This window comes from Humulus lupulus, chromosome 1 (genome assembly GCF_963169125.1).
Source record: "Humulus lupulus chromosome 1, drHumLupu1.1, whole genome shotgun sequence".
Taxonomy (NCBI): Eukaryota; Viridiplantae; Streptophyta; class Magnoliopsida; order Rosales; family Cannabaceae; genus Humulus; species Humulus lupulus.
Genome location: NC_084793.1, coordinates 200,566,234 through 200,589,900, shown reverse-complemented (window position 1 = coordinate 200,589,900; position 23,667 = coordinate 200,566,234). Strand labels below are relative to the sequence as shown.

Sequence of the window (23,667 nt, the reverse complement as noted above, 5' to 3'; positions counted from 1 at the left end):
CATAGGTTAGGTGGATTTTAGTTGAAATCGTATAAATGAAAAAATAAGCGAGGCATCGCAAAACTGAAAGAAAAAGTCAGCCACTGTAAATTTGAAAACTTTCCATAAAAAATGGTGTTTCTTGTAATTTTCTCTAAACAAAATGGTTTATTTTTATTAAGAAATTTTTTGATAAACTTTATTTTATATTTAATTATGTTGAAAACACAACAATCGAATATTTATGTTAACATTTTTTATATAATGAATTAACATAAAAATTACTTATTATATTGGCATCATCAAACTATTGTATGCTCATCTAATATAAACTATTTTTTTTATTTAACTTGATATAAAATAAGCAAAATATATCTTTTTGTTTATTATTTCTATAAATGTTTAATATCTTTCATCATTATGTTTTTTTTTTTTTTTGATCAAGAAGAAAGAGAACTTCATTAAACAAATGAACAATACAATTGAAAGCCAAAGACTCAAAAACAAGCAAGCTAAGCAGCCGGCTACATACCAACACAGCCACTCACCTAATTACAATGAAGGTTCCGAATGTACAATTGATCTTGGACAGAAATCTTCCTATTTTTAACTAAGTAAAGCCTATACATAATTATGTACTTAACTTCCTTAACGAGGCTCGATGCAGTCAAGGAATAACCATAAAAAAAACACATATTTATGTTCCTCCAGATGCTGTACATAACAGCTGCCACTACCATATTCAAGATTGCAGCCATTACTCCCTTCCGATCTCTAGCCAACCAAACAACCCAGCTATTAAAATCAATAGGACATGCTTTGAATCCCAGCCAGTCAAAAATGCTATCAATAAACTGCCTAGAGATAGGATGCAATCAAAAAAGAGATGAGGATGACTCTCTTGATGACTCTCACAAACAGTACAGACCAAAGTGGTCACTGGAACATGCATTCGGTGGAGATTATCTCTAGTTAAGAGCTGAGAATTAACCACCTGCCATAGAAAAAATCTGTGTTTAGGAAGGGTTAGTTTACTCCAAACAGCTTGATAATAGTCTACCCTTTGCTGGTGTAATAGACTATTGTAGAGTTTAGAAGGCTGAAATCTCCCATGCGAACCAGCAATAAGAATTGCAGCAGGGCTAAATCTTTCTTTTAGATGGCAGGGCTTCCTCCAAAACCAGCTACAATCTGTCTTCAGAGTATAGTTCCAGAAATTTAAAACCTTCAGATAAGTGGAGTTGATCCATTTAACCCAAACACATCAGGTTTTTCAGAAATGGCCCAGACATACTTAGCTAAAATAGCTCTATTCCAACTAGCTCCATCTCTAAAACCAAGACCACCACAGGCTTTAGGAAGGCAAACCTTCTGCTAAGAAGGAATATGCATCTTACTCCTATGCCTTGAGATACCCCAAAGAAAACTTCTACACAGCTTTTCTATCTCCTTGACTATACTTTGAGGCAAAACAAAGATGTTCATCCAATAATTTCGAAGCCCAAATAGAACTGAGTGAATGAGTTGGATATGGCCAGCATAAGAGAGATGTCTTTCACAATCTTCATGTCTCCATTTAGTTGGTCTCATAGGCGCCCCTAGGTACTTTAGAGGAAAAGTGCCTTCAGACAGTTGGATTGCTTGAGCAATCCGAGTTCTCTCAGTGACATTAACACCTCCAAAAAAGATATGAGATTTTCCTGAGTTAATTGAAAGCCCAGTAGCTGCTCCGAAATCCTCTAGCACCTCCTTAATAATACTAACAGCTGAATGAGAACCCTTACAAAATAAGAGAAAATCATCCGCAAAGCACAGATTTATAAGCTTGAGGCTTTTGCACATTGGGTGATATCTAAAGGTAGAATTAATCGCTGCAAGCTGAAGACTCTCTTTGTCAGATACTCCATTACAAGAACAAACAAAAGAGGAGACATAGGATCTCCTTGCCTCAGCCCCTTCTCACCTTTAAATTTACCTTGAACTCGGTTATTCATAAGTAAAGAATAGGAAGTATTCCGCAAGCAAGTCATAATCCACCCTATGAATTTCATAGGAAAACAAAGAGCTTTTAATAGGTCCTTAAGAAACCTCCAATCTACTGTGTCATAGGCCTTACTAAGATCAATCTTGATTGCACATCTTGGAGAAATAGAGGCCCTCCCATAATTTTTTACTAGATCTTGAAAAATCATTATATTATGAGCTATAGAGCGACCTTTGACAAAAGCTCCCTGATTTTGTGTTATGTTATGTTAATATTAAAATATTAAAATATTTTGTGTTCAAATAAAAAAAACAGTTGAGTATATTTTATTGAAAATAAACAATGGACTATATAAAGAAAGCCAAAATAATATAAATCCTAATTAATTAGAATAGTTAGTTTTTTTATTCTCAAACATAAAAATAAAAAATAATCTCAAAGCAACCCAAAATTAGTTTGACCCAAAAGTAAAAACATGGTCAAAAGACTTGACACACATCTCAAAAACGGTACCAACATGTTTTAAGAATTGTGAATCCCCGTATATTAATGGGTTGGTCTATCACAAACCACAATTCACAATCACAATAATAGGGAGGGAGTTCTCCTCCTTAAAAGTGTTTAAAATATTAATATTATTTTATTATGGGTAAAATCATAAATATCATTTTAATTTATTATATTATGAATATTTAAAAAAACATAATTGCTGTAGGAGAACTTTTGTGAGTTTATCACTTATTTGGTTCCATTCTCAAACTAAATCAAATAAAATAATTATGATACTAATATTCATTCTAATAACAAACCAAATATCTTAATCAATTATCATTATCATTCTTATTCCAATCCATTACTATTTCCATTACTACAATTCAATTCTATCAAACCAAACACTATCTAAAGGTACGTGGTATGCATAAAAATAAAGAATTTTAACAATATTGCCCATGTGTTATACATGATTTGTCACTTTGGTCCTTGAATTTTTTTTTAGCATTCAGATCCTTAAGTTTACAAAATGGTGGCAATTAGATCTCAATTGCTTAACCCTGTCTAATTCTCAATGGAAACAAACCAGATTGCACCAAAAAGTTAAGAATAACTTAATATACAATATAAATAGTATAATTAATATTAAAGATTTTTAAATAATAATAATAAAATACTAAAACAAACACTTATAATAAAACAATAATACTTTCTTTTTCTTCTTCATCTTCTTCTTTACTGTTGCAGTAGCTTAACAACATATATGTAAGAAGAGCGTGCTGCCAAAGTCCTTACCTCATTCCGCAGCTTGCTCCTGTTGTTGCAACGGTGAAGAAGAAGAAAGAAAAAATATCTTTGTTTTATTAAAAATGTTTGCTTTAGTATTTTATTATTTAAAATACTTTTATATTAAATATACTGTTTTAATTGTATATTAAATTATCATTAACTTTTTTGGTACAATCTGGTTTGTTTCCGATGAGAATTAGATGGAGTTAAGCAATTGGGATCTAATTGTCACTATTTTGTAAACTTAAGGATCTAAATGCTAAAAAAAATCTCAAGGACCAAAGTGACAATTTATTTATAACTCAAGAGTAATAGTGCTAAGAACCCTAAAAATAATAACTAAATATCAGGATTTATTTGTAAATTACTATTTGTTTTATCCTTTATTTTGTCCTCTACAAAAAGTACTAAATTATGAGACATTAACTTTTGGTGGTGGTAGTGGGAGATTTGTTAATAAATCTTATTTGACCTACTTTTGGACCCTCTTGGTCTAACTATCTAACTGGCAAGTGATTTGATTTCAATTGACTAATCAATTTTCTTTTTAAGGAATTAAGCAAAGAATATACATATATTTAGTCAAAATTTTCTAAAATGTCGTACAAGGAGGCCATTTTCAACCAATTGTATTCACACATCTACAATATTACACAATCAGAATACCTTGCATGTGTAATAATCACAATGATTTATTTATTTTTATCTATCTTTTCGAAACTTTTCTCTGTGGCACAATTTGTCACTATTCGAACTAGATAATAATTGGATTGACAAAGAATTTAGAAATGAAAACTAGGAAAGAAGTGAGGGATTCACAATTTTAATTTTTAATTTAATTTGTTGCAATATATATTTTCAAATTTTGAAAGTAATTATATGTATGTTGATCACAAGTATAAAAACAGAACACTTCAGTTAATTATTGTCTTTCCAATTAATATCATTACTCTAAGCCAATATACCACTAGTACTTGTGCTCAAAGTTGCTTAAAAAAGATATGATATAATATCATTTCGATAGCTTTTTCTAAAAAGACTTTTAAGAGACAAATATATTCGATTGATTATATATAAAATACATTACGAAGCTTCTCCTGTATATTTGTCTCTTAAAAGTCATATCAGAATAGAATCAACCCAATTCAAAAAAGTATATATACATCTATAAGTATATAATATAGACAGATTTGTTAGAATATTTGGTCTCCATTAAACATTAGAACACATCAACAAAGTTACGTTTTTTTTTCCAGTTTTGTCTACCATTTCGTCAGATGAGTCTGCATTTATTTCTGATATTTTTTAAGTTAAATGAAAGTTGTAAAAATCCCATATAAATAAGTCTTATTATCTCAGTTGTTTAAGAGTGAGATGAGAACATATTTCATTTGTAAATAATAAGAGTTATTTCATAGAGAGAACTTGAGAGAGAAACACTTGGGTCTTAGGTGAGAGATTTCTTTGTACATGGTCAAGTGTACTTGGGGTTTTGCTTGGGTTCAAGGCATTGTAATCCATCAAGTGTAGAAATTCTCTAGTGGTGACAAGTTGTAATCTCCATTGCTATTTCATAGTGCAAAGAAAAACATCCCAAGAGGAGTTCAAAGAGGATGTAGGCTCAAGTTATTTGGGCTGAACCTCTATAATTCTTGGTGTTCATTTTATTGTTTTTCTTGCTGATTGTTCTATTGAATTTGTGCATGTTATGTCTATTGGTTTGTTGATTTTGTGATTGTAGATGAAACTGGTGTGAGGAAGGTGAATTCCCTAACAGTGGTATTAGAGCTAGGTTCATTGGAAAAGTTTAGCTTCAAGATCAAAGGTGACAAAGAAGGGAAGAACTGGCTAAATCAAGTTCTTCATCAAAAAGTGACACAGAAAAATTTTCAGTCAAGAAAGAAGTCCAGGAATCAAGTTCGAAGGTTCAAGAATATGTTCAAAGTCTCTTGGATTGGAGTTATTACAACAATATGAGTAATGTGAAGCTTGAAATAGAGAGGTTTGATGGTAATGGGGATTTTAGAAGGAATGTTGGCTTCTCAAAAGTTATTGTGTGTTCTTGAAGATCCCATTTCATGGCCTGAAGGTACTACAAAAGATCAAAAAGAAGAAATGCTCAAATCAGCCATTGGGATTATGATTTTTCATTTGTCGGACTCCATCATTCGAATGGTTGAAAAAGAAGACACTCCATCCAAGATTTGGAAGAAACTAGATGAGTTATTTCAGGAAAAGATTCTCACCAACAAAATCTTTCTTAAGGAAAAAAAATCTTTGGATTTAAGATGAGCAGTAGCAAGAGTTTGGAGCCGAATTTGGATGAGTTCCTAAGGATGAACATTGAGTTGGGTAACTCAGGAGAAGGAGAAGCTTTAAGTGATGAAAACCAAGCAATTATCATTTTAAATTCTTTGCCTGAATCGTTTAAGGGGGTCAAAAGTGCTATCAAGTATGGTCTCATATCAATTACTTTAGAAGAAGTAATTTCAGCATTGAAATCAAAGGATTTAGAATTAAAATCAGAGAAATCTTCTTCATCAAACCTTGGAGAAAGCTACTACGCAAGGAGTCGATCACCACACAAAAACTCAAATGGCTATCATGGTAAAAGGCACAGCAAGAGCAGAGGTAGATCTGGTTCCAGAGGTCCAAACAATTCAATGGCGTGTTTTCATTGTGGCAAGCTTGGTCACATGAAGAGAGATTGTTATCTCTGGCTCAGAAAACAAAAGAGCAGGAGTTCCATCTATGAAAATGCTAGATCCATCTACGAGGGAAAATCTGAACATACGGATTCAGCAAATATTAGATAAGCTTGCAATGATGTTGAAGCTTTAATTGCAGCAACAGGAGAAAATGAAAAAGATTGGATCTTGGACTCTGGGTGTTCATACCATATGACTTTCAATAAGGAATGGCTTCAAGATTTCAGAGAGTTGAATGGTGGTAAGGTTATTATGGGGAATAATCAATATTGCCAAGTAACTGGAATAGGCTCAATCAACATCAAAATGTTTGATGGTGTCATTCGAACATTGAAGAATGTCAGATATGTTTCTAATCTGTCTAGAAATTTGGTTTCACCAAGCGTGCTTGATGATGCAGATTATACAGTAAAAATAGAGCGTGGAACCATGAAGATTTGTAGAGGTTCAATGGTAGTTCTTAAGGGAATTAAGGACTCCCTATACTACCTAATTGGTGAAATAGTAACTGGCAGCAATACTTTAGTTGAGGTACCAAAAGATCACAAGGCAATCCTATGGCATAGGAGACTTGGTCACATAAGTGATAAATGCTTGCAAGTGTTAAAGCAACAAAGCTTACTTGGAAAGGATAAGGTGAGCAATGTAGATTTTTGTGAGAATTGTGTCTTGGGCAAACATCACAGATTGGCTTTCAAAGTTGGGCAACACAATTCAAGGGGCATACTTGAATACCTGCATGCAGACTTATGGGGTCCAGAAAAAAATCCAACAATTGGAGGTAACAATTACTTTCTTTCTATTGTAGATGATTTTTCTAGAAAAGTAAGGGTGCATTTATTGAAACATAAAAATGATGCATTTGAGGCTTTTAAAAATTGGAAAATTCTTATGGAAAATCAAATAAATAGGAAGATTAAAATATTGAGGACCGATAATGGATTAGAATTTTGCAATGAGATTTTTTATTCATATTATAGAGAGAATGGTATTCAAAGACATAGGATTGTGAGATTAACACCTCAACAAAATGGGGTGGCTGAAAGAATGAATCGAACACTACTTGATAAAACCAGATGTATGATGATTAGTTCAGGTATACCCAAGGGATTTTGGGGGAAAGCTATAATGACAGCTACATATCTAGTAAATAGATGTCCTAATACAACTATAGAATTTAAGACACCTGAAGAAAAATGGTCCAATAAACCACCAAACTTGTCTCACTTAAGAGTATTTGGGTGTGCTACTTATGCACATCAAAGAGAGGGTAAATTAGATCCTAGAGCAGTTAAGTGTGTATTTTTGGGTTACCCACAGGGAACTAAATGTTACAAATTATGGGTTAAAGAAAACAATAGTTACAAACTTATAATCAGTCGTGATGTTATATTTAAAGAAGATTGTTTTCCTTGTTTATCTCAAACTAACATTCCTGCAGGTCAAGAACAAAATAGTACTAACAATGCGAGTACAGTAGAGACTTTAGTTCAGATGGAAACAAGAGCACCCAACACAAATCAGGTGGAAGAAAATAAGATTCATACCCCAACTCAAACTCCAGCCGAAATGCAACCAGAACAAAGTGTAGATGCATCTGAAATACATCACTACTACAAAAAAGGGTTTTTAGGACACTCACATATATGCGAGTCCTAAAACAACTTCTGGACATTTTAGGACTCGCTCTGTGTGTCCTAAAAAAGTTTGATTTTGGATTTTAAAAAAACACCTCCTGGACATTTTAGGACTCGCGTTGCGAGTCCTTAAAGAATATCTTTTAGGACTCACGTTGCGAGTCCTAAAAAAGTTTGATTTTGGGTTTTAAAAAAACACCTCCTGGACTTTTTAGGACTCGCATTGCGAGTCCTAAAAACTTATATGTCTCCTAAAAATTTGAATTTTAAAAAATCACAAATTCCCTCCAATCTTCTGGACTTTTTAGGATTCGCGTTGAGAGTCCTTAAAGAATTTCTTTTAGGACTTTTAGGACTCGCACATTTTTTAGGACTCGCAATGCGAGTCCTAAAAAATCCCAGTTTTTAAGGGCTCTCAAATAGAGGACTCGTGCCCCGCGAGTCCTAAAAACCCTTTTTTGTAGTAGTGCATGCAGATCCGACTGCGTCATACCAGCTTGCAAGAGACAGAGTCAGGAGAGAACCAAAACCAGTCCAGAAGCTTGCACTTACAGCTTGGGATGACATGATAGCTTATGCACTGATGTCTGCACTTGAGTTAGCTAATTCAGAACCCAACTCATATGAAGAGGCAGTAAAAGGTTCAGATTCAAAGCATTGGATTGATGCTATGAAGGAGGAAATGAGGTCTTTGTACAAGAATGATACTTGGACACTGGTTAATAGACTCAAAGACAAGAATGTAGTAGCATGTAGATGGTTGTTCAAAGTAAAAGAAGGTATGAATGATCAAGAACCAGTGAGATACAAAGCAAGGTTGGTTGCTAAGGGATTCACTCAAAAGGAAGGAGTGGATTTTACAGAGATTTTCTCACTAGTCATTAAATATAAAACCATAAGAATCATGCTATCTTTGGTTGCCCAGTTCAATCTGGAACTTGACCAAATGGATGTAAAAACTGCATTTTCACATGGTGACTTAGAAGAGACTATTTACATGGAGCAACCAATTGGGTTTGAGATATTCAAAGGCCAAGATAAAGTGTGTTTGCTCAAGAGATCGTTGTATGGCCTCAAGCAATCACCTCGGCAGTGGTATAAACGTTTTGATGGGTTCATGATAAAGCATGGTTTTCAAAGAAGCTACTATGATCCTTGCCTTTACTTCAAAGGACAACAATTCAAAGATGTTGAGTATCTACTGTTGTGTGTGGATGATATGACTTTACCAAACATCTCACAACACGAGCTGACGACAGCCATGCAGCACCTGTATGAAAGTAAGTACCATCCCGTTAAGCTTATCCTAGTGAGTTTTACGGGCCCACTGGTCCAGAAGCTTCTCAAGCTCAAGTGTTGCTGATTAGTGACAAAAGGGACAAGTTGAATAAGTTGAAGGCTCTTCTCAAAACATAATTTGAAATGAAGGATTTGGGCATGGCTACAAAGATTTTAGGTATGGAGATCAAGAGAAATAGGGATCAACATACCATCTTCATCAGTCAAAAGTCTTATGTTGAAAAGGTTCTAAAAAGGTTTTCTATGAAGGGTGCTAAAGCTGTCAAACAGCCATTGACAAGTCAATATCAGCTTACAAATGCTTATTGTCCTTAAACTGAGTTTGAAAAGGAAGATATGGCCAAAGTACCTTATTCTAATGTTGTTGGAGCTATAATGTATCTAATAATTTGTACTAGGCCTGATTTATCACACTCGATTAGTGCTCTAAGTAGATACATGGAAAATCCCGGAAGAATTCATTGGAATGCTATGAAGTGGTTGCTGCGCTATTTGATTAATACTACTAGACATGGGTTGGTGTACAAGCGGCATCATAATCAGGTGGAAATCAGTGGGTTTGTAGACTCGGATTATGTTGGAGACCGAGACACTAGAAAGTCTACTACAACCTATTACTTTCTAGTAAGTGGGAATTGTGTGAGTTGGAAGTCTCAACTACAATCTGTAGTTGCACTTTCAACTACTGAAGCTGAGTACATGGCTGCTACTGAAGCAATCAAAGAAGGTATTTGGGTTCAAGGTCTTCTAAAAGAGCTACAAGTGTTCAAAGGAAAAGCTACAATTTTTTTAGATAGTCAAAGTGCCATACATTTGTGTAAGAATCCAGTATTTCATGACCGGACTAAGCATGTGGAGATCAAGTATCACTTTATTCGTGACAAGGTCATTGAAGGTGTAATCAATGTCGAAAAAGTCCCTACAGAAGAGAACCCCGCTGATGTTGGAACTAAGATATTGCCATTGAGCAAGTTTAACTACTACCTAAGCTTGCTCGGAATTGATCATGGATGATAGTTGATGGCTGAACTGGGATCCTTGGGAAGTTATGTTTATCTCTGCAATCCATGTTTAATGAAGACCAAGGTGGAAATTTGTTAGAATATTTGGTCTGCATTAAACATCAGAATACATTAGCAAAATTACGTTTTTTCTTCCAGTCTTATCTGCCATTTCGCCAGATGAGTCTGCGTTTATTTCTGGTATTTTTTTTTAAGTTAGATGACAGTTGTAAAAACCATCTATAAATAGGTCTTATTATCTCAGTTGTTTAAGAGTGAGATGAGAACAGATTTTATTTGTAAATAAAATGAGCTATTTCAGAGAGAGAGTTTGAGAGAGAAACACTTGGGGTCTTAGGTGAGAGATTTCTTTGTATATGGTCAAGTGTACTTGGGGTTTTGATTGGGTACAAGGCATTGTAATCCATCAAGTATAGAAGTTCTTTAGTGGTAACAAGTTGTAATCTCCATTGCTGTTTTATAGTGCAGAGAAGAACATCCCAAAGGGAGTTCAAAGAGGATGGAAGCTCAAGTTATTTGAGCTGAACCTCTATAATTCTTGATGTTCATTTTATTGTTTTTCTTTCTGATTTTTCTATTGAATTTGTGCATGTTATGTCTATTAGTTTGTTGATTTTGTGATTGAATGTGAATTCCCTAACAATACTAGATTTTTCCTAAAGGTTATAATAGGAATTTTTTTTTTCGATTTACAGTTTTTATTTAATACGTAGAATGACAAATGATGTACTATCACTGTTTTGTAATGTTGAAGAAGTTCGACACCGAATATAGAATATATACAGACTAGATCTATGTTTAAGATCCAACAAAAATAGGTCTCAAAATTTAAGAATTTAAAATTTTTATTAAAAAAACTTCAAATTTTAAAAAATAATTATATCACGTTATATATATTAATCAGAAAAATATGATGGAGTACCAGCCCAAAAAATAACAAACTTACTATTTACAAACACGATATAATTATTTGTGAAATTAAGAAATGAAGTCACTACAAGTAAATAATTTTTGTTTTGTTCCTAGTAGAAACATCAATTAGCCCCCTCCAAGAAGAAACACATCAATTAAGATCGATGAGATCGATTCAAGCTCACTTTAATCAATAGCTAAATCTAGTACACTAGTTTAAGTTAATATTCACCAAGATTGTCGATAATACCCAAAACGACGTCGCAGATACGCTTCAGGCCTTCTTCTCTTCGCGCCAGCTCAGGCGGGTAAGCCAAGCCAGGAAACCGTCGGAACGCGTTGCGGCACGCGTTGGGGTAATTCTCCGCTGCGGTGACGTGCAGGTAAGCGTAGTCGAAGCTCTCCGCTGCCAAATCCTGAGCAGAAGCCTGGAGGGCGTCGGCGGCGAACCCGTACTTGTCAGCGCATTCCTTGAGGACTTTTTTCAATACGACGTCGTTCCCAGAGGCGCTGAGCAACTGAGAAGACAGATAAGACGACGTCGCTGTGGAGTTGGCCATCCCGATCCCGATCATGATTGTGGCAAGTCCCTTAACATCGGCGTTTCTGCTCGTGGGATCCGATTTGAGGGACGACACGCAGAGATCGTAGAATTTTGTGGCTTTGCAGGTTTTGTCGATGAAGTTGGACTGGGCTCCGGCGATGGAGAGGAGGAAGAGGATGAGGAGAAGAATGGGAGAAGCGGCCATTTGAGTGTGCAGCAGATTGCGTGAAGTTCGGGTGTTTGAATGGAGAGAAAGTAAGATAGAAATGAAGTTAGGATATATAGTGAAGCTAAGTGTAGAGAGGCTGTGCAGTGATTGTTCTATGGCTTTGGTTTTTCGTGTTTGGGAAGGATTGGATTTTGACTTGTGTTCACGTAGACGTGACTGGCTACAACATTTAAATAAAAAATTATAGAGAAATTCTATTCCAATGTCCAATTATATATTGGAATTTTTTAATAAAAGAAAAAATAATAATAATAATAGGGCATTAAACTAGTTTCAAATATTTATTATTTACTAAAAGAGAAATGTACTGAGTTGTCATCTTTCTTCAATTTCATTAGTTTTTTTACTTCATGCTTAAAGAAAGAATAAATTATCTCGATTATCTAAATATGTTTCTACTTCTTCTTCTTCTTCTTTCTGTTCCATATATATTTTTATAAATTTCGAAAGAATTAAAAAAATATGTCTTATATAGAGAGAAGGATATAATTAATTAACTCATTCTTTTTTATTATTGTTATTATATCCTAGACTACACTAGATCTAAAAGTCTTTGTTTCTTCATTAAATACTTTATCTTCCTTCTTTTCTGTAGTTAGTTTCCTTTTACATGGACTCTCTTATATATGATAGTTTCATAGAAGTTGGCTAAAGTTTATTGGGTAACAAAATGGGAAATGAGTGGTAGACTGCCTTGACACCACGGGAGGAGAAGGTAAATATGAATATGAAAATGAATAGGAAAGGAAGAATATTAATTAGTAATTTTTTATATAATATATATTTTCATCCATAGATAATATATATTTTATTTTTGCAGGTTTTTGTTAAAATTGGAGTTCACGGAATCCAATATTAAGGACGAGAGTGAATGTGATGGTATAACATTTTGAGCAGGGTGTCAAAGCTATGCATAAAGCCTAGTTTGGAAGATAGCTTTGAGTAGGTATATATAGGTAGGTAGGTTCCAAAACATGAATCACGGGTCACAACAAAGGAACAAACATTAGAGCCTCGACCCACTGTTCTTCGGTTTCTGAAACTGGAATTGTTTTGACATGCCTTATGCCAGTGCCTTGCCCTAACCTCTTCATCATATCTTAACGTGGTCCACACCATAGCCTATCTCAATATCTTTAACTTCATTCGCTAGAATATTGCTTCCATTTTTTTATGTAAAAATATAGCTCATTAGATAAACTTAGAAATGTCATCCAATATCTTATAATATAATGATAGATTAAATAATGAAGAGATAAATGCGACAAGATGAGTTTATCATGTTTTGTAATATATTTTCGAAATTACAAATAAGAATGACAAATGTATTTGTCTAAATTTGTAATATATTTTTTGGAGTTGCACATATTACAAATTAGTAATCATTTGTAACTTCCAATAAAAGATCACCTATTAATGTATAAAATAAGAGTTACACATTTCTAAATTGAATTTTATTAGCTATATTATGTTGAATAGTTGTTGTATATATGATTTTGATTGTCATTAGGTGTATGGAAATTACAAAATCAAATAAGAATGAGATGGGGACGTTTTTGTGGCAAAATGCAAAATTGGGAGGCACAAAGTGCCTCACGCCGTGGCCTAGAATGTCCTAGGCCACAACCTAGAATGATTTAGGTTGCGCTTAGGAGGCTGACACCCAAATCTCATTTTGCATTTTTAACAATTTGAATGTGTGGAATACATTTAGTAACTCCCAAATTTTCCATTTAATTTCATAAACACCCAATTTAATATTGGTAACACCCAAGAGGGTTTGTGGAGTTTGAAATTCAAAAAGTGTATCAAAACTCTATACATATAACCCTAGTGCTCACTTGTAAGATACACTATTTCTATTCACTATAGAATTTGGCTAGAAATTGACCAAAGGCTTGATAATTCCATATAGATATATCCATTTGTGAGTTCCATTAGTGATTAGAAAATAGAGGGAAATAGAATTTTGGACAAAAGTCGTGAATTTTGTTCAAGTTGGTAATCTACACTACTCTACTCTTAAGGTTGTGTGAGTGTAAGAGTGTTCTTTATTTTCTTCTTTGCTCTTATTTCATTTTCTAGTCTCTATATTTACTTGTATTATTTTTTTTTTGATCGTATCTTTTCTACTACATCAACTTTTAATTTTAATTACATGTTGTACGCCCTAGTTTTCCCACGGGCTGATTAGCAGGTCGAGCCTCGGACTAATCATGGTTAGTCCGTAAATTTCCCAAGGCCGGAGCTCTTGTTTTCGAGGTCATACTTTCTTAGCTCGAGGGACCCTCAAGGACTCGCCAAGGTTGCCCAAGACTGGGGGAAGGAGTCTGAAGGCCGAAGGTCGGGTCAGGGGATCAGCTCGTGGTACGAGCTGATCATGGATCTCTGACCCTTTGTAAAGTCAACACACGCAAGATAAACGTGCCTATATCTGACATCACGTGTCCGATATCTCCCTGACTTCCCGGACACGCAGCAGGAACGTGCGTATTCAGACACCCACGGCTGGGTTAGGCCGTGCGGCCCATTATCTCCTTACCTATCGATTTGACCATACTTATGTGTCAGGTTTAGGAATTAATCATGAATGTCACAGAGTTGATATGACAAATAAGAAGGTCACGGGATGACCTCCTTACCAACTTCCAGGTGCCTTCTCCTATAAATATGGAGACCCTGGGAGTTGATAAGGGTTGGAAAAAATAGTCTCTGGAGAGATATATACTTTGTAACCAAATACCCAGAATAGATCAATAATATTGACTAGTGGAGTAGAAGGATTTTAACCTTTGAACCACTTAAAAACGTGTCTTGAGTCACCAAGTTCATCCTCTAAGATTTCATATCTGTGACGGCTCTACTTTCAGCACTAATCCCTTTCTCTTCTTCTCTTAATTACCTGTTGGCGAAGAACCGCGTCAACACATGTATTTTTTGTTTAGAGTTGTAATATTTATTTTATCAATCTTCTAGTCTAAATTGTAAGTCTTACTTAGAGTTGTATCTTGGTTTCGTATTTCCATTGAAATATATATTTCTCTAACATTCAAAATTTTATCTTTCCTCTTCAATGGAAAGAGGAACCATGGAGTTCTTGTGAGGATCCAACTTTAAAGATAGGTACTTCAAGCCACTCATGGGTAAGAATAGTGGTTTATATAATATTGATTAGATTTTATTTTATGTATTAGCATATTTGCATATGTTGATATATGAATGATTGTGTGTAGATTTTAATATGTTAATACATATGAGATACATGCAATATATGATAGTATTTGATATATTTGACACATTTATTTGTGAAAGTTAATGTGTAATCCTTAGAGAGAAGTTGACTTTTGACATGATTTTCATAATCTAGGAACTGTAAATACTATATGTATGCTATCTGTGAGATACTACTTACATATATTGACATGAAAATTATGTTTTGAGAATTTATTAGCATGATAATTAGGTAGTTAAAATCATCACTCCTATATATTGATTTTGTGAATCAATAGAATATATCAATACGTGGATATGTGAATTATTGTATGTGTATGATATTTGTGACATATAATTACAATCACTACGAGAAAAAGACTATAAAGCGACGACATATTTTGTGACAACTCCAAAGTCATCGTCGTATGTAGTCGAAATCCATGAAAAATTCATTTTTCTAATTTATTAAAATAAATAAGCTACAGAGACGACATGTCGTCGCTGTAAGGTCGTCAACAACATGTCGTCGCTGTAGGGTACCAGGAATTTGGAGGGACTAGTGGTGGGAACTGACTCTATAGCTACGACATGTCGTCACTGTAGAGTCCTTTTCAAAAAAATTGAGGGAAATATATTTGTCTATAGAGATGGCCTATTGTCGCTGTAGGATAGGGAGGGAACTTAACTGCTAGAAATTGGTTGCTTATTTTCACTCCCTATAGCGACGACATGTCGTCGCTGTAGGATAGGGAGGGAACTTAACCGCCAAAGGTTGGTTGCCTATTTTCACTCCCTATAGCGACGGCAGGTCGTCACTATAGAATCTAATTTAATTCATTGGGGAGTTACTTTTTTGTCTATAGTAATGACATGTCGTTGCAATAGGGTAAAAAAAATGGAGGGAAAGTGGACAGCCAAAAAATTCAGTCAAATTTTCACAGCCTATAGCGACGACATGGGTTTCACCGTTTGAGTGAAACGGTGCGTTTGATATAAGTAACGACATTATTGTACTCTAAGTCGCGACATGTCATCGCTATAGAATCAGTCGATATAACTCCCCAGCCCGAGCCTTCTTCTTCATTTTCTACAACAACAAAAAAAATTGAATAACCAGAGTCCATCCGAGCCCCACCGTCGAACCAAGCCTATTTGCTGTCTTTTTTGCCTTGTTTTGGTAATCTAATCTCATTTTCTTTGTATTTTATGGTTCAAAAAAAAAAAAATTTGCTAGTATATGTGTATGTTTTGTGGTTATTTAGTTTTTGGTAAAAATGAGATTTTGATGTTTGTTTTTTTCTTTTCTTTTTCTAGATAACAAAAAATCTGCTTGGGTATTGCTCAGATTGTAGAGATCCTCCCTTGGGTATTGTTTTTAATTGTATTTTTTTGGTGATTGACGAATGTATTAATGAATGTTTAATTTATATTTTATAGGTGTGTGATTAGTTATTTTAGATAGTGTTAATTTTTTTCAGATTCGTTTTAAGGACTTAAAGGATTATTAGAATATTTGTTTGTTAATTTGATTATATTTGTGTTTTTTTTAAGATGAAAATTTTATATTTATATATTTATTTATGCTTTAAGAAAATATGAATGTATGTTATAATTTTTTTTAAATTGTATGTTAGGCTCATGTTAGATGTTTCATGTTATTTAAGATTATATTTTATAAATAAATGTTGATGAATTTATTGATAAATCATGTTAAGATTTTGTATTATTTATTTATAATATATTTTTTTTGTTTTTGATATGAGAATTTAAATGATTTTATTCAATTTTATGTTTGCTCTAGGACTGGTTTTTTAGTTTATATGCAAATTTTAAATTTTGAGATAGGTTAGATTACAGCCGTTATGTTGCCAAAATTTTTGTAGATTTAAAAAAACTAAACATTGCAAAATAGTTTTAAAGTTAGTGTGATTAAAAATTTTAATTAATAAATTTTAAAGAAAATAATAAAAATTAATTAAAAAAATTATACAGTGTAAATTAAAATAATAATTTTACAAGTATAAAACTTTATTAATATTTTTTTATAAAATAAGTAGAAATAAAAATAAAAATCTTTAATGGTAAATTAATAAATTTGTAATTAAATATTTGTTTATTTAATTAATTTTATAATATATTCATAAAATTTGATAATATATGCAGATAAAATAGGTAATTAAGTTAACTTTACTCTTAAAATTAAGTTAAAATTAAAATTAAAATAATATAACTTTATTGTTGTTTTAAAAAAATAAAAAGTGAAAATTATATTAAGAATTTAATAATTATTAAATAACATAATAATAATTATAACTAAATATTTGATATATAACGAAACTTTATAATACATTCATAACTAACAATAATATATATTCATAACATTTGATAATATATATTTATAAAATTTAATAATTTATTCATAAGATTTCACAATTTACTTAAAAAATTAGTGTTTTGGTGATAAAAAAAATTATTAGCAAATAAAGGTAGTTTTTTATGATTATCACATTGTGGTAATTTATTTTCCATTTGAATCAGTTATGACAATTGACAAGAGTTGGATAACTAATAGACAACGTAACTCTAATGAGTTTTGGAATGGTCTTCAAGCATTTATACAAATGAGCAAGAATCATGTGAATGATTCGAGAGAGGTCAGATGCCCATGCGTTCAGTGTGTCAATATACTGAATAAGAAACTGGATGTGGTGGAGGCTCACATACATAGATATGGGTTTCTACAGCAATACGTGAAGTGGACCTACCACAGTGAAGTTGATATGCCTCCAGTAGTGGATGACGGGGCTCCAATGATTGATGAGATGATTCACATCATCAATGATGTTATTGGTGAACAAGACACTAACGAAGAAGGTGTAAATGAAGGAACTTCAAATGGTTGTGGAAATAGTATGGAGAATTAATTTGATGACCTGTTTCAAGAGGTCGAAGTTGAGTTATACCCTGATTGTACTTGGTTTTCTTCCTTGAACTTCTTGGCAAAGATGATACACATGAAGGTTATGAATAAATTGACAAATAGTTCATTTGATGAACTTTGAAGTTTATGAAGTTTGCATTCCCGAAGGAGAATAAGATTCCGGCTTCATTCTATGAGTTTAAGAAAAAAAATGAGGAAGTTAGGGTTAGGTTATCAATCAATTCATGCTTGCAAGTATGGCTGTTGTTTGTTATGGAAGGAGAATTCCTAAAAACAGAAATGTCCTGTATGTGGTGGGAGTTGATGGGTTGACAAAGACACAAAGGGAAAAAAATTTGCCCACAAAATGTTGTGTTACTTCCCTTTGACTCCTAGGCTGAAGCGTCTTTATAGTTCAAGGCATACAACAAATCATATGACCTGACATAGTACGGGACAATCGAAAGAAGATGGTGTGATGCACCACCCTGTTGATGGGGGTGCTTTGAAACAATTTGATTCTAGATATCCTGATTTTTCTAAAGAATCTAGAAAAGTTTGATTGGGTTTGGATGCTGATGGTTTTACTCCATTTGGTAACATAAGTCTATCTTATAGCATGTGGGCAGTAATATTCTGCACGTACAATATTCCTCCTTGGTTGTGCATGAAAGAGTCATCATTCATGCTGACCTTATTGATTCTCGGTCTAAAATCACTTGGAAAGGACATGGATGTCTTTTTGAGGCCTATGGTTGACAAATTGAAGGAGTTGTGGGATGAAGGAGTTCAAACCAAAGACGCTTCAATTAATAGTGTATTCAGATGCGTGCAACACTATTATGGACTATCAATGATTTTTCGGCTCGTAGTAGTTTTTCTGGTTGGAGTAGCAAAGGATATATGGCATGTCCTTCATGCAACGAATACACTCCTTCATGTCGGGTAATTGGGAAGATGACTTATGTTGGTCATAGAAGATTCTTATCTTCTACGCATAAGTAGAGGAAGAGTCGCTTATTTGATGGGAATTATAAAAAAGGATGTCCTCCAAAAAAATTCAGTAGTCAAGACATACTCATTTAATTAGCGCATGTTCCAGATCGTTTGTCGGGTAAACATGTCAGTTTTGGGGGATGTGAAAAGAAAGCGGGATCCAAAAGAGCCTAATTGGAGTAAAAAGAGTATTTTCTTTCAACTTGATTACTGGTCTGAACTTGAACTGAAGCACAATTTAGATGTGATGCATGTAGAGAAAAATGTTTGCGACAATTTACTCGGTACTTTTCTTATGAATGAGAAATCTAAAGACACTACCAATGCACGAGTAGACTTGAAGAATTGGGGTATTCGAGAAGAGTTGAACCTTATAGAAGACAATACTAAGTTGATCGAACCACATCCTATGTACTCTTTCACACTGGATGATAGATGGTTTTTTTGTCAGTTCGTAAAAGGAGTTAGACTTCCTGATGGCTTCAGTTCAAATTTCTCTAAGAAAGTAATTGACGATGATGGCAACATTGTTGAGTTGAAAACCCATGATTGTCACATTCTTATGGAACATCTATTGTTGGTAGGAGTTCGAGGCTACTTGGATAAGTCTATTTCGAAGAAAATCATTGAGCTTTGCAATTTCTTTAAGCAAATTTGCGCTCGTACATTGGTTGTTAATGACAGTTTGAATGCAGAAGATCAAGTGATACAAATTTTGTGCAAGTTGGAGTTAATCTTTCCTCCAGCCTTTTTTGACAAAATGATTCATTTAATTCTTCATTTACCACAAGAAGCTATCCTCGGAGGACCAATTTACATGAGGTGGATGTATCCGTTTGAGTGATATACGAATAAGGCATGCCCTGAAAGTTCTATAACGGAGGGTTATGTTGCTGATGAAGCTTTGACTTTTTGTTCGCAATATCTTTAGGGCATAGAGACTAAATTTAATCGTCTGGAAAGAAATACGGATATTGTTATTCCTAAATGACTGTTGTCAATTTTTGAATCACAATGTCATCCAAGTAGCAAAAATAAAATCATATCCCTTGACTATTTTCATCGAAAAGAAGCAGAGTGGTTTGTACTCAACAATTTCCCCGAATTCCAACCATATATGGAGTAAGTAGCTCAACACATATATGAATTCATTAAATTTAATTCATAGCAAACTGTTATCTTACCTTAATCCTTGTGCTATACAGTGAATGTCTTCGAGAAAATTCAAACATAAATCTTCAAAAAGATTTCCCTAGCTAGTTTAAATTGAAGGTAAATTATCGAAACTGTAGAATTATTACGAAATTCATATTGATTAATACTTATCTCATTGTGTGTTTTTTGTGTCATACTCTATATATGGGTCATCTACGACAAGTACAGTCAACTGAGTGTAATTATGAATTATTTGCTTTAGCAAACGGGTCCAATCAGAATGCATACTCCTACACTACTTGCATTGTTAACAGTGTAAAGTTTTTAGTACATAGTCGTGAGGAAAGACGTACCACTCAAAATAGTGGAGTTTTGGTGCCAGGAACCGATGGTTTCACTTTCTATGGCCAACTTGAGGATATTGTAGAGTTAAGCAATTCCCATGGTTACTCGGTAGTATTGTTTCGATGCAAATGGTTCAACACCAATGCAAGCAAGGGTCGAAATGTGATTGAGAATAACATAACTAGTATCATGATTAATTCTTAATGGTACAGAATGAGCAGTTTATTCTCGCCAAGAACAACAAGTTTTCTACTTGGAAGATCCTTCAAGAAACTAAAATTGGAAGGTAGTAGAAGAAGTCAATCATCAAAAGATCTGGGATCATTCAAGTATTGATGATGATAATGAGGTTGATGTCGTGCATGATAATACTTCATCAAATTTTGTACTCATTGTGGAATTAGGAGAGTTGGAGATTATGCATTTGGATCGACCTGGTCACACCAGCATAATTGGAAACGTCTCGATCTGTTCTGGATGTGGATGATGATTTCTTCAATGATGATGATGAAGAAGAAATTAGTGAAGATAATTTAGAAAGTACAGATGATGATGTAGGAATTGACATTGATGAGGAATAATATTTTCTTATGCATATTCTTATTGTATGTTTAATGTGTATGTTTTCATTTCAAGACTTTTCAATCAATATATGACTTTTCTCAACAATGTTTGTTTTTCAATAGTTTCAAATGCAATATCAAAATTATTTAAGTTATGTAATTAACCTCCAACTATAACTGATTTTACGTTAAAATTATTTAAACTACAATGATATGTCTGCTGTTGTTGTTCATTCTCATGGCGGTGATGGAGCGGGTGATCCTCCTCCAGATCCTACTTGAGTTCCTACTTCCTATGAGACAAGTAATATACTATAATTAGTTTATGTTTTATCAATAAATGACAAATTGCTATTAGTTTATTCAATTTATTTTTATTGTTTAATTAACATATGCAGCACCTGCCGCAAAAAGAAGAGGTCGATCTCGATCCACAAATTTGCAGCATCTCATCAACGACAATAGAGGTCTGTTGGCTTTACAATTTGATCTGAAGGAGAGAACCTACAGAGAAGTTGGTGATTTTGGGAAATTGTTCATGAGACTTATTGGTAACCTTATTCGTTACCATGTCCCGTTATATTATGACTCGTGGCATAGTGTTCCAGATGAGCACAAGTTAGGATTGATGCAAAAGATTGAGGTAAATTTATCAACTTATTCACATGTAATGTTTTTCTTTTATAATTTCAAAATTTTAACAATTTTATTTTTTTTGAAGAAATTTTTCATTCTTCCCTGAGCTCTCCCTGAGTGGCGACTGATAGAGATTGGAATTGAGCGAGACTTTCAGGATCGATACAAGGATAGAAAAGGTCGCAAGAAAAATATATTTCGATGAACATGGAGGGTATAATGATATCAAGATAGCTAGAAAGATTCCACCAGAGGACATGGACAACGAGAGTTGGCAGAAGTTGGTTGACCTTTTCATCACTCCACAGTTCATGACACACTAAAAGGTAAATTTTGCCAACAAAGCAAAATAGAAGTATCCAAGTCTCCATGGATCAACCTCTTATGCTTCTGCTAGATTTAAGAAGGTAAATAAAAATATATAGATAATTTGAAATATTTTAAGTTATCTTAGTAATAATTGCAATATTTAATTGATATTTTGTTAAATTTTATTTTCTAAAGATGAATCTTCAAACTATCGAACTACCCAACATTATCGATACGTTCCATTACATGCACAATCATCCAACATGTGGATGAGTGAACATGAATGCTAAGGATGCATATGTAACTAACTTTCTAAGTTTTATATATATGTATATTATTCAATTATATTATGTATTAATTGTCTTGTTTCTAAACTGCAAGATGCCTTGTAGCAAGAAGTCCAGACACAATCCCAATCCCAATCCCAATCTCAGTCTGAATCTTCAGCGGGAAGTGCCACTGTCAATGTGATACAAGTTTTCTCAAAGTTACTTGGTCAACGTCGTGGCCACAATCGAGGTATTGGACGCAAGCTGAAGGGCACTAGTACCTTTGCCTCAAGCACCACCAAATCCTCTTCACAATCAGAGGCATCACCATTTCCATCCACCACAGTCGACCCTCCAATGGTACCACCTGAGGCTTTCCAGTCCATGGTTCAATGATGATGATGACTTTGGAATTGATTTAGATGACATTTAGTTTGATTATATTATTATTTTGAACTTATTAATATTTTGTGTTGTTTTTTTTTATTTTGGAGACTATACTAATGTTTTCCTTTTTACATTTTGGAGACTATGTATATTGTTAAATTGGTTTTATTATTTAATTGATAAATTAGTTTTATTATTCAATTAATAAATTGGTTTTATTAATCAATTAATATATAATACTTTATTAAATAAATTTAATTAATTTTTTATAAAAAAATTATATACCTAAAGCGACGACATATCGTTTCAGTAGGGTGCTCGCTGAACACAAAAATTTGAGATTTTGTGATCCTACGGCGATGACATGTCGTCGCTGAAGGCATATAAACTCACACACTCTCTAGCAATGATATGTCATCACTGTAGATGTGGGCAATCGACGGACCTAGAGTGACGACATGTGATCGCTGTAGGAGTTTTTGAAATTCAAATTTTCAAATTTTGTAACCACATACAACGTCAACATGTCGTCGCAATATCCTAATCCAACCAAAAAAAAAAGATTTCTTACTACGATCGACATGTCGTCACTGTAGTATACTATTGTGACGACTACGTTTTGTCGTCGCTGTAGGTCACTACACATATGAACCTACAACGACGTCATTTTGGCAACGACTTCTTGATCTACAGTGACGACAAAAGTCTTCGCTGTAGAGGCTTTTCTTGTAGTGAATAAATTATGTGATTCAAAATATATGTTTGTTGACGCGGTTCTTCGGCAACAGATAATTAAGAGAAGAAGAGAAAGAGATTAGTACTAAAAGTAGAACCGTCACAGATATGAAATCTTTGGGGGAAGAACTAGGTGACTTGAGACACGTTTTTAAGTGGTTCGAAGGTTAAAATCCTTCTACTCCACTAGTCAATATTATTGATATTCTCTGGGTAATTGGTTTACAAAGTATATAGTTCTTAAAAGACTATTTTTCCAACCCCTATCAACTCCCAGGGTCTCCATATTTATAGGAGAAGGCACCTGGAAGTTGGTAGGGAGGTCATCCCGTGACCTTACCATTTGGCATATCAAGTCTGTGATATTCATGATTAATTCCTAAACCTGACACACAAGTGTGGTCTAATCAGTATGGAAGGAGATAATGGGCCGCACGGCCCAACTCGTCCGTGGGTGTCTGAATACGCACGTTCCTGCTGCGTGTCCGAGAAGTCAGGGGGATATCGGACACGTGATGGCAGGAATATGCACGTTTATCTTGCG

The 23,667-nt window shown here is 33.8% G+C and overlaps 2 protein-coding genes across 2 annotated transcripts; one reads left to right on the top strand and one right to left on the bottom strand.

Annotated features, from left to right (window-relative positions):
* The first annotated feature begins 9,224 nt into the window (after positions 1 to 9,224).
* Positions 9,225 to 9,902, top strand: LOC133827127 (secreted RxLR effector protein 161-like). The gene has a single exon (XM_062258820.1). It carries the CDS (start codon positions 9,225 to 9,227, stop codon positions 9,900 to 9,902), a length of 678 nt encoding a protein of 225 aa, XP_062114804.1.
* Positions 9,903 to 10,839: 937 nt separating this feature from the next.
* On the bottom strand, positions 10,840 to 11,756 carry LOC133825011 (cell wall / vacuolar inhibitor of fructosidase 2). Its single transcript, XM_062258015.1, has one exon. It carries the CDS (start codon positions 11,569 to 11,571, stop codon positions 11,044 to 11,046), a length of 528 nt encoding a protein of 175 aa, XP_062113999.1. The 5' UTR covers positions 11,572 to 11,756; the 3' UTR covers positions 10,840 to 11,043.
* Between the last annotated feature and the right edge of the window lie 11,911 nt (positions 11,757 to 23,667).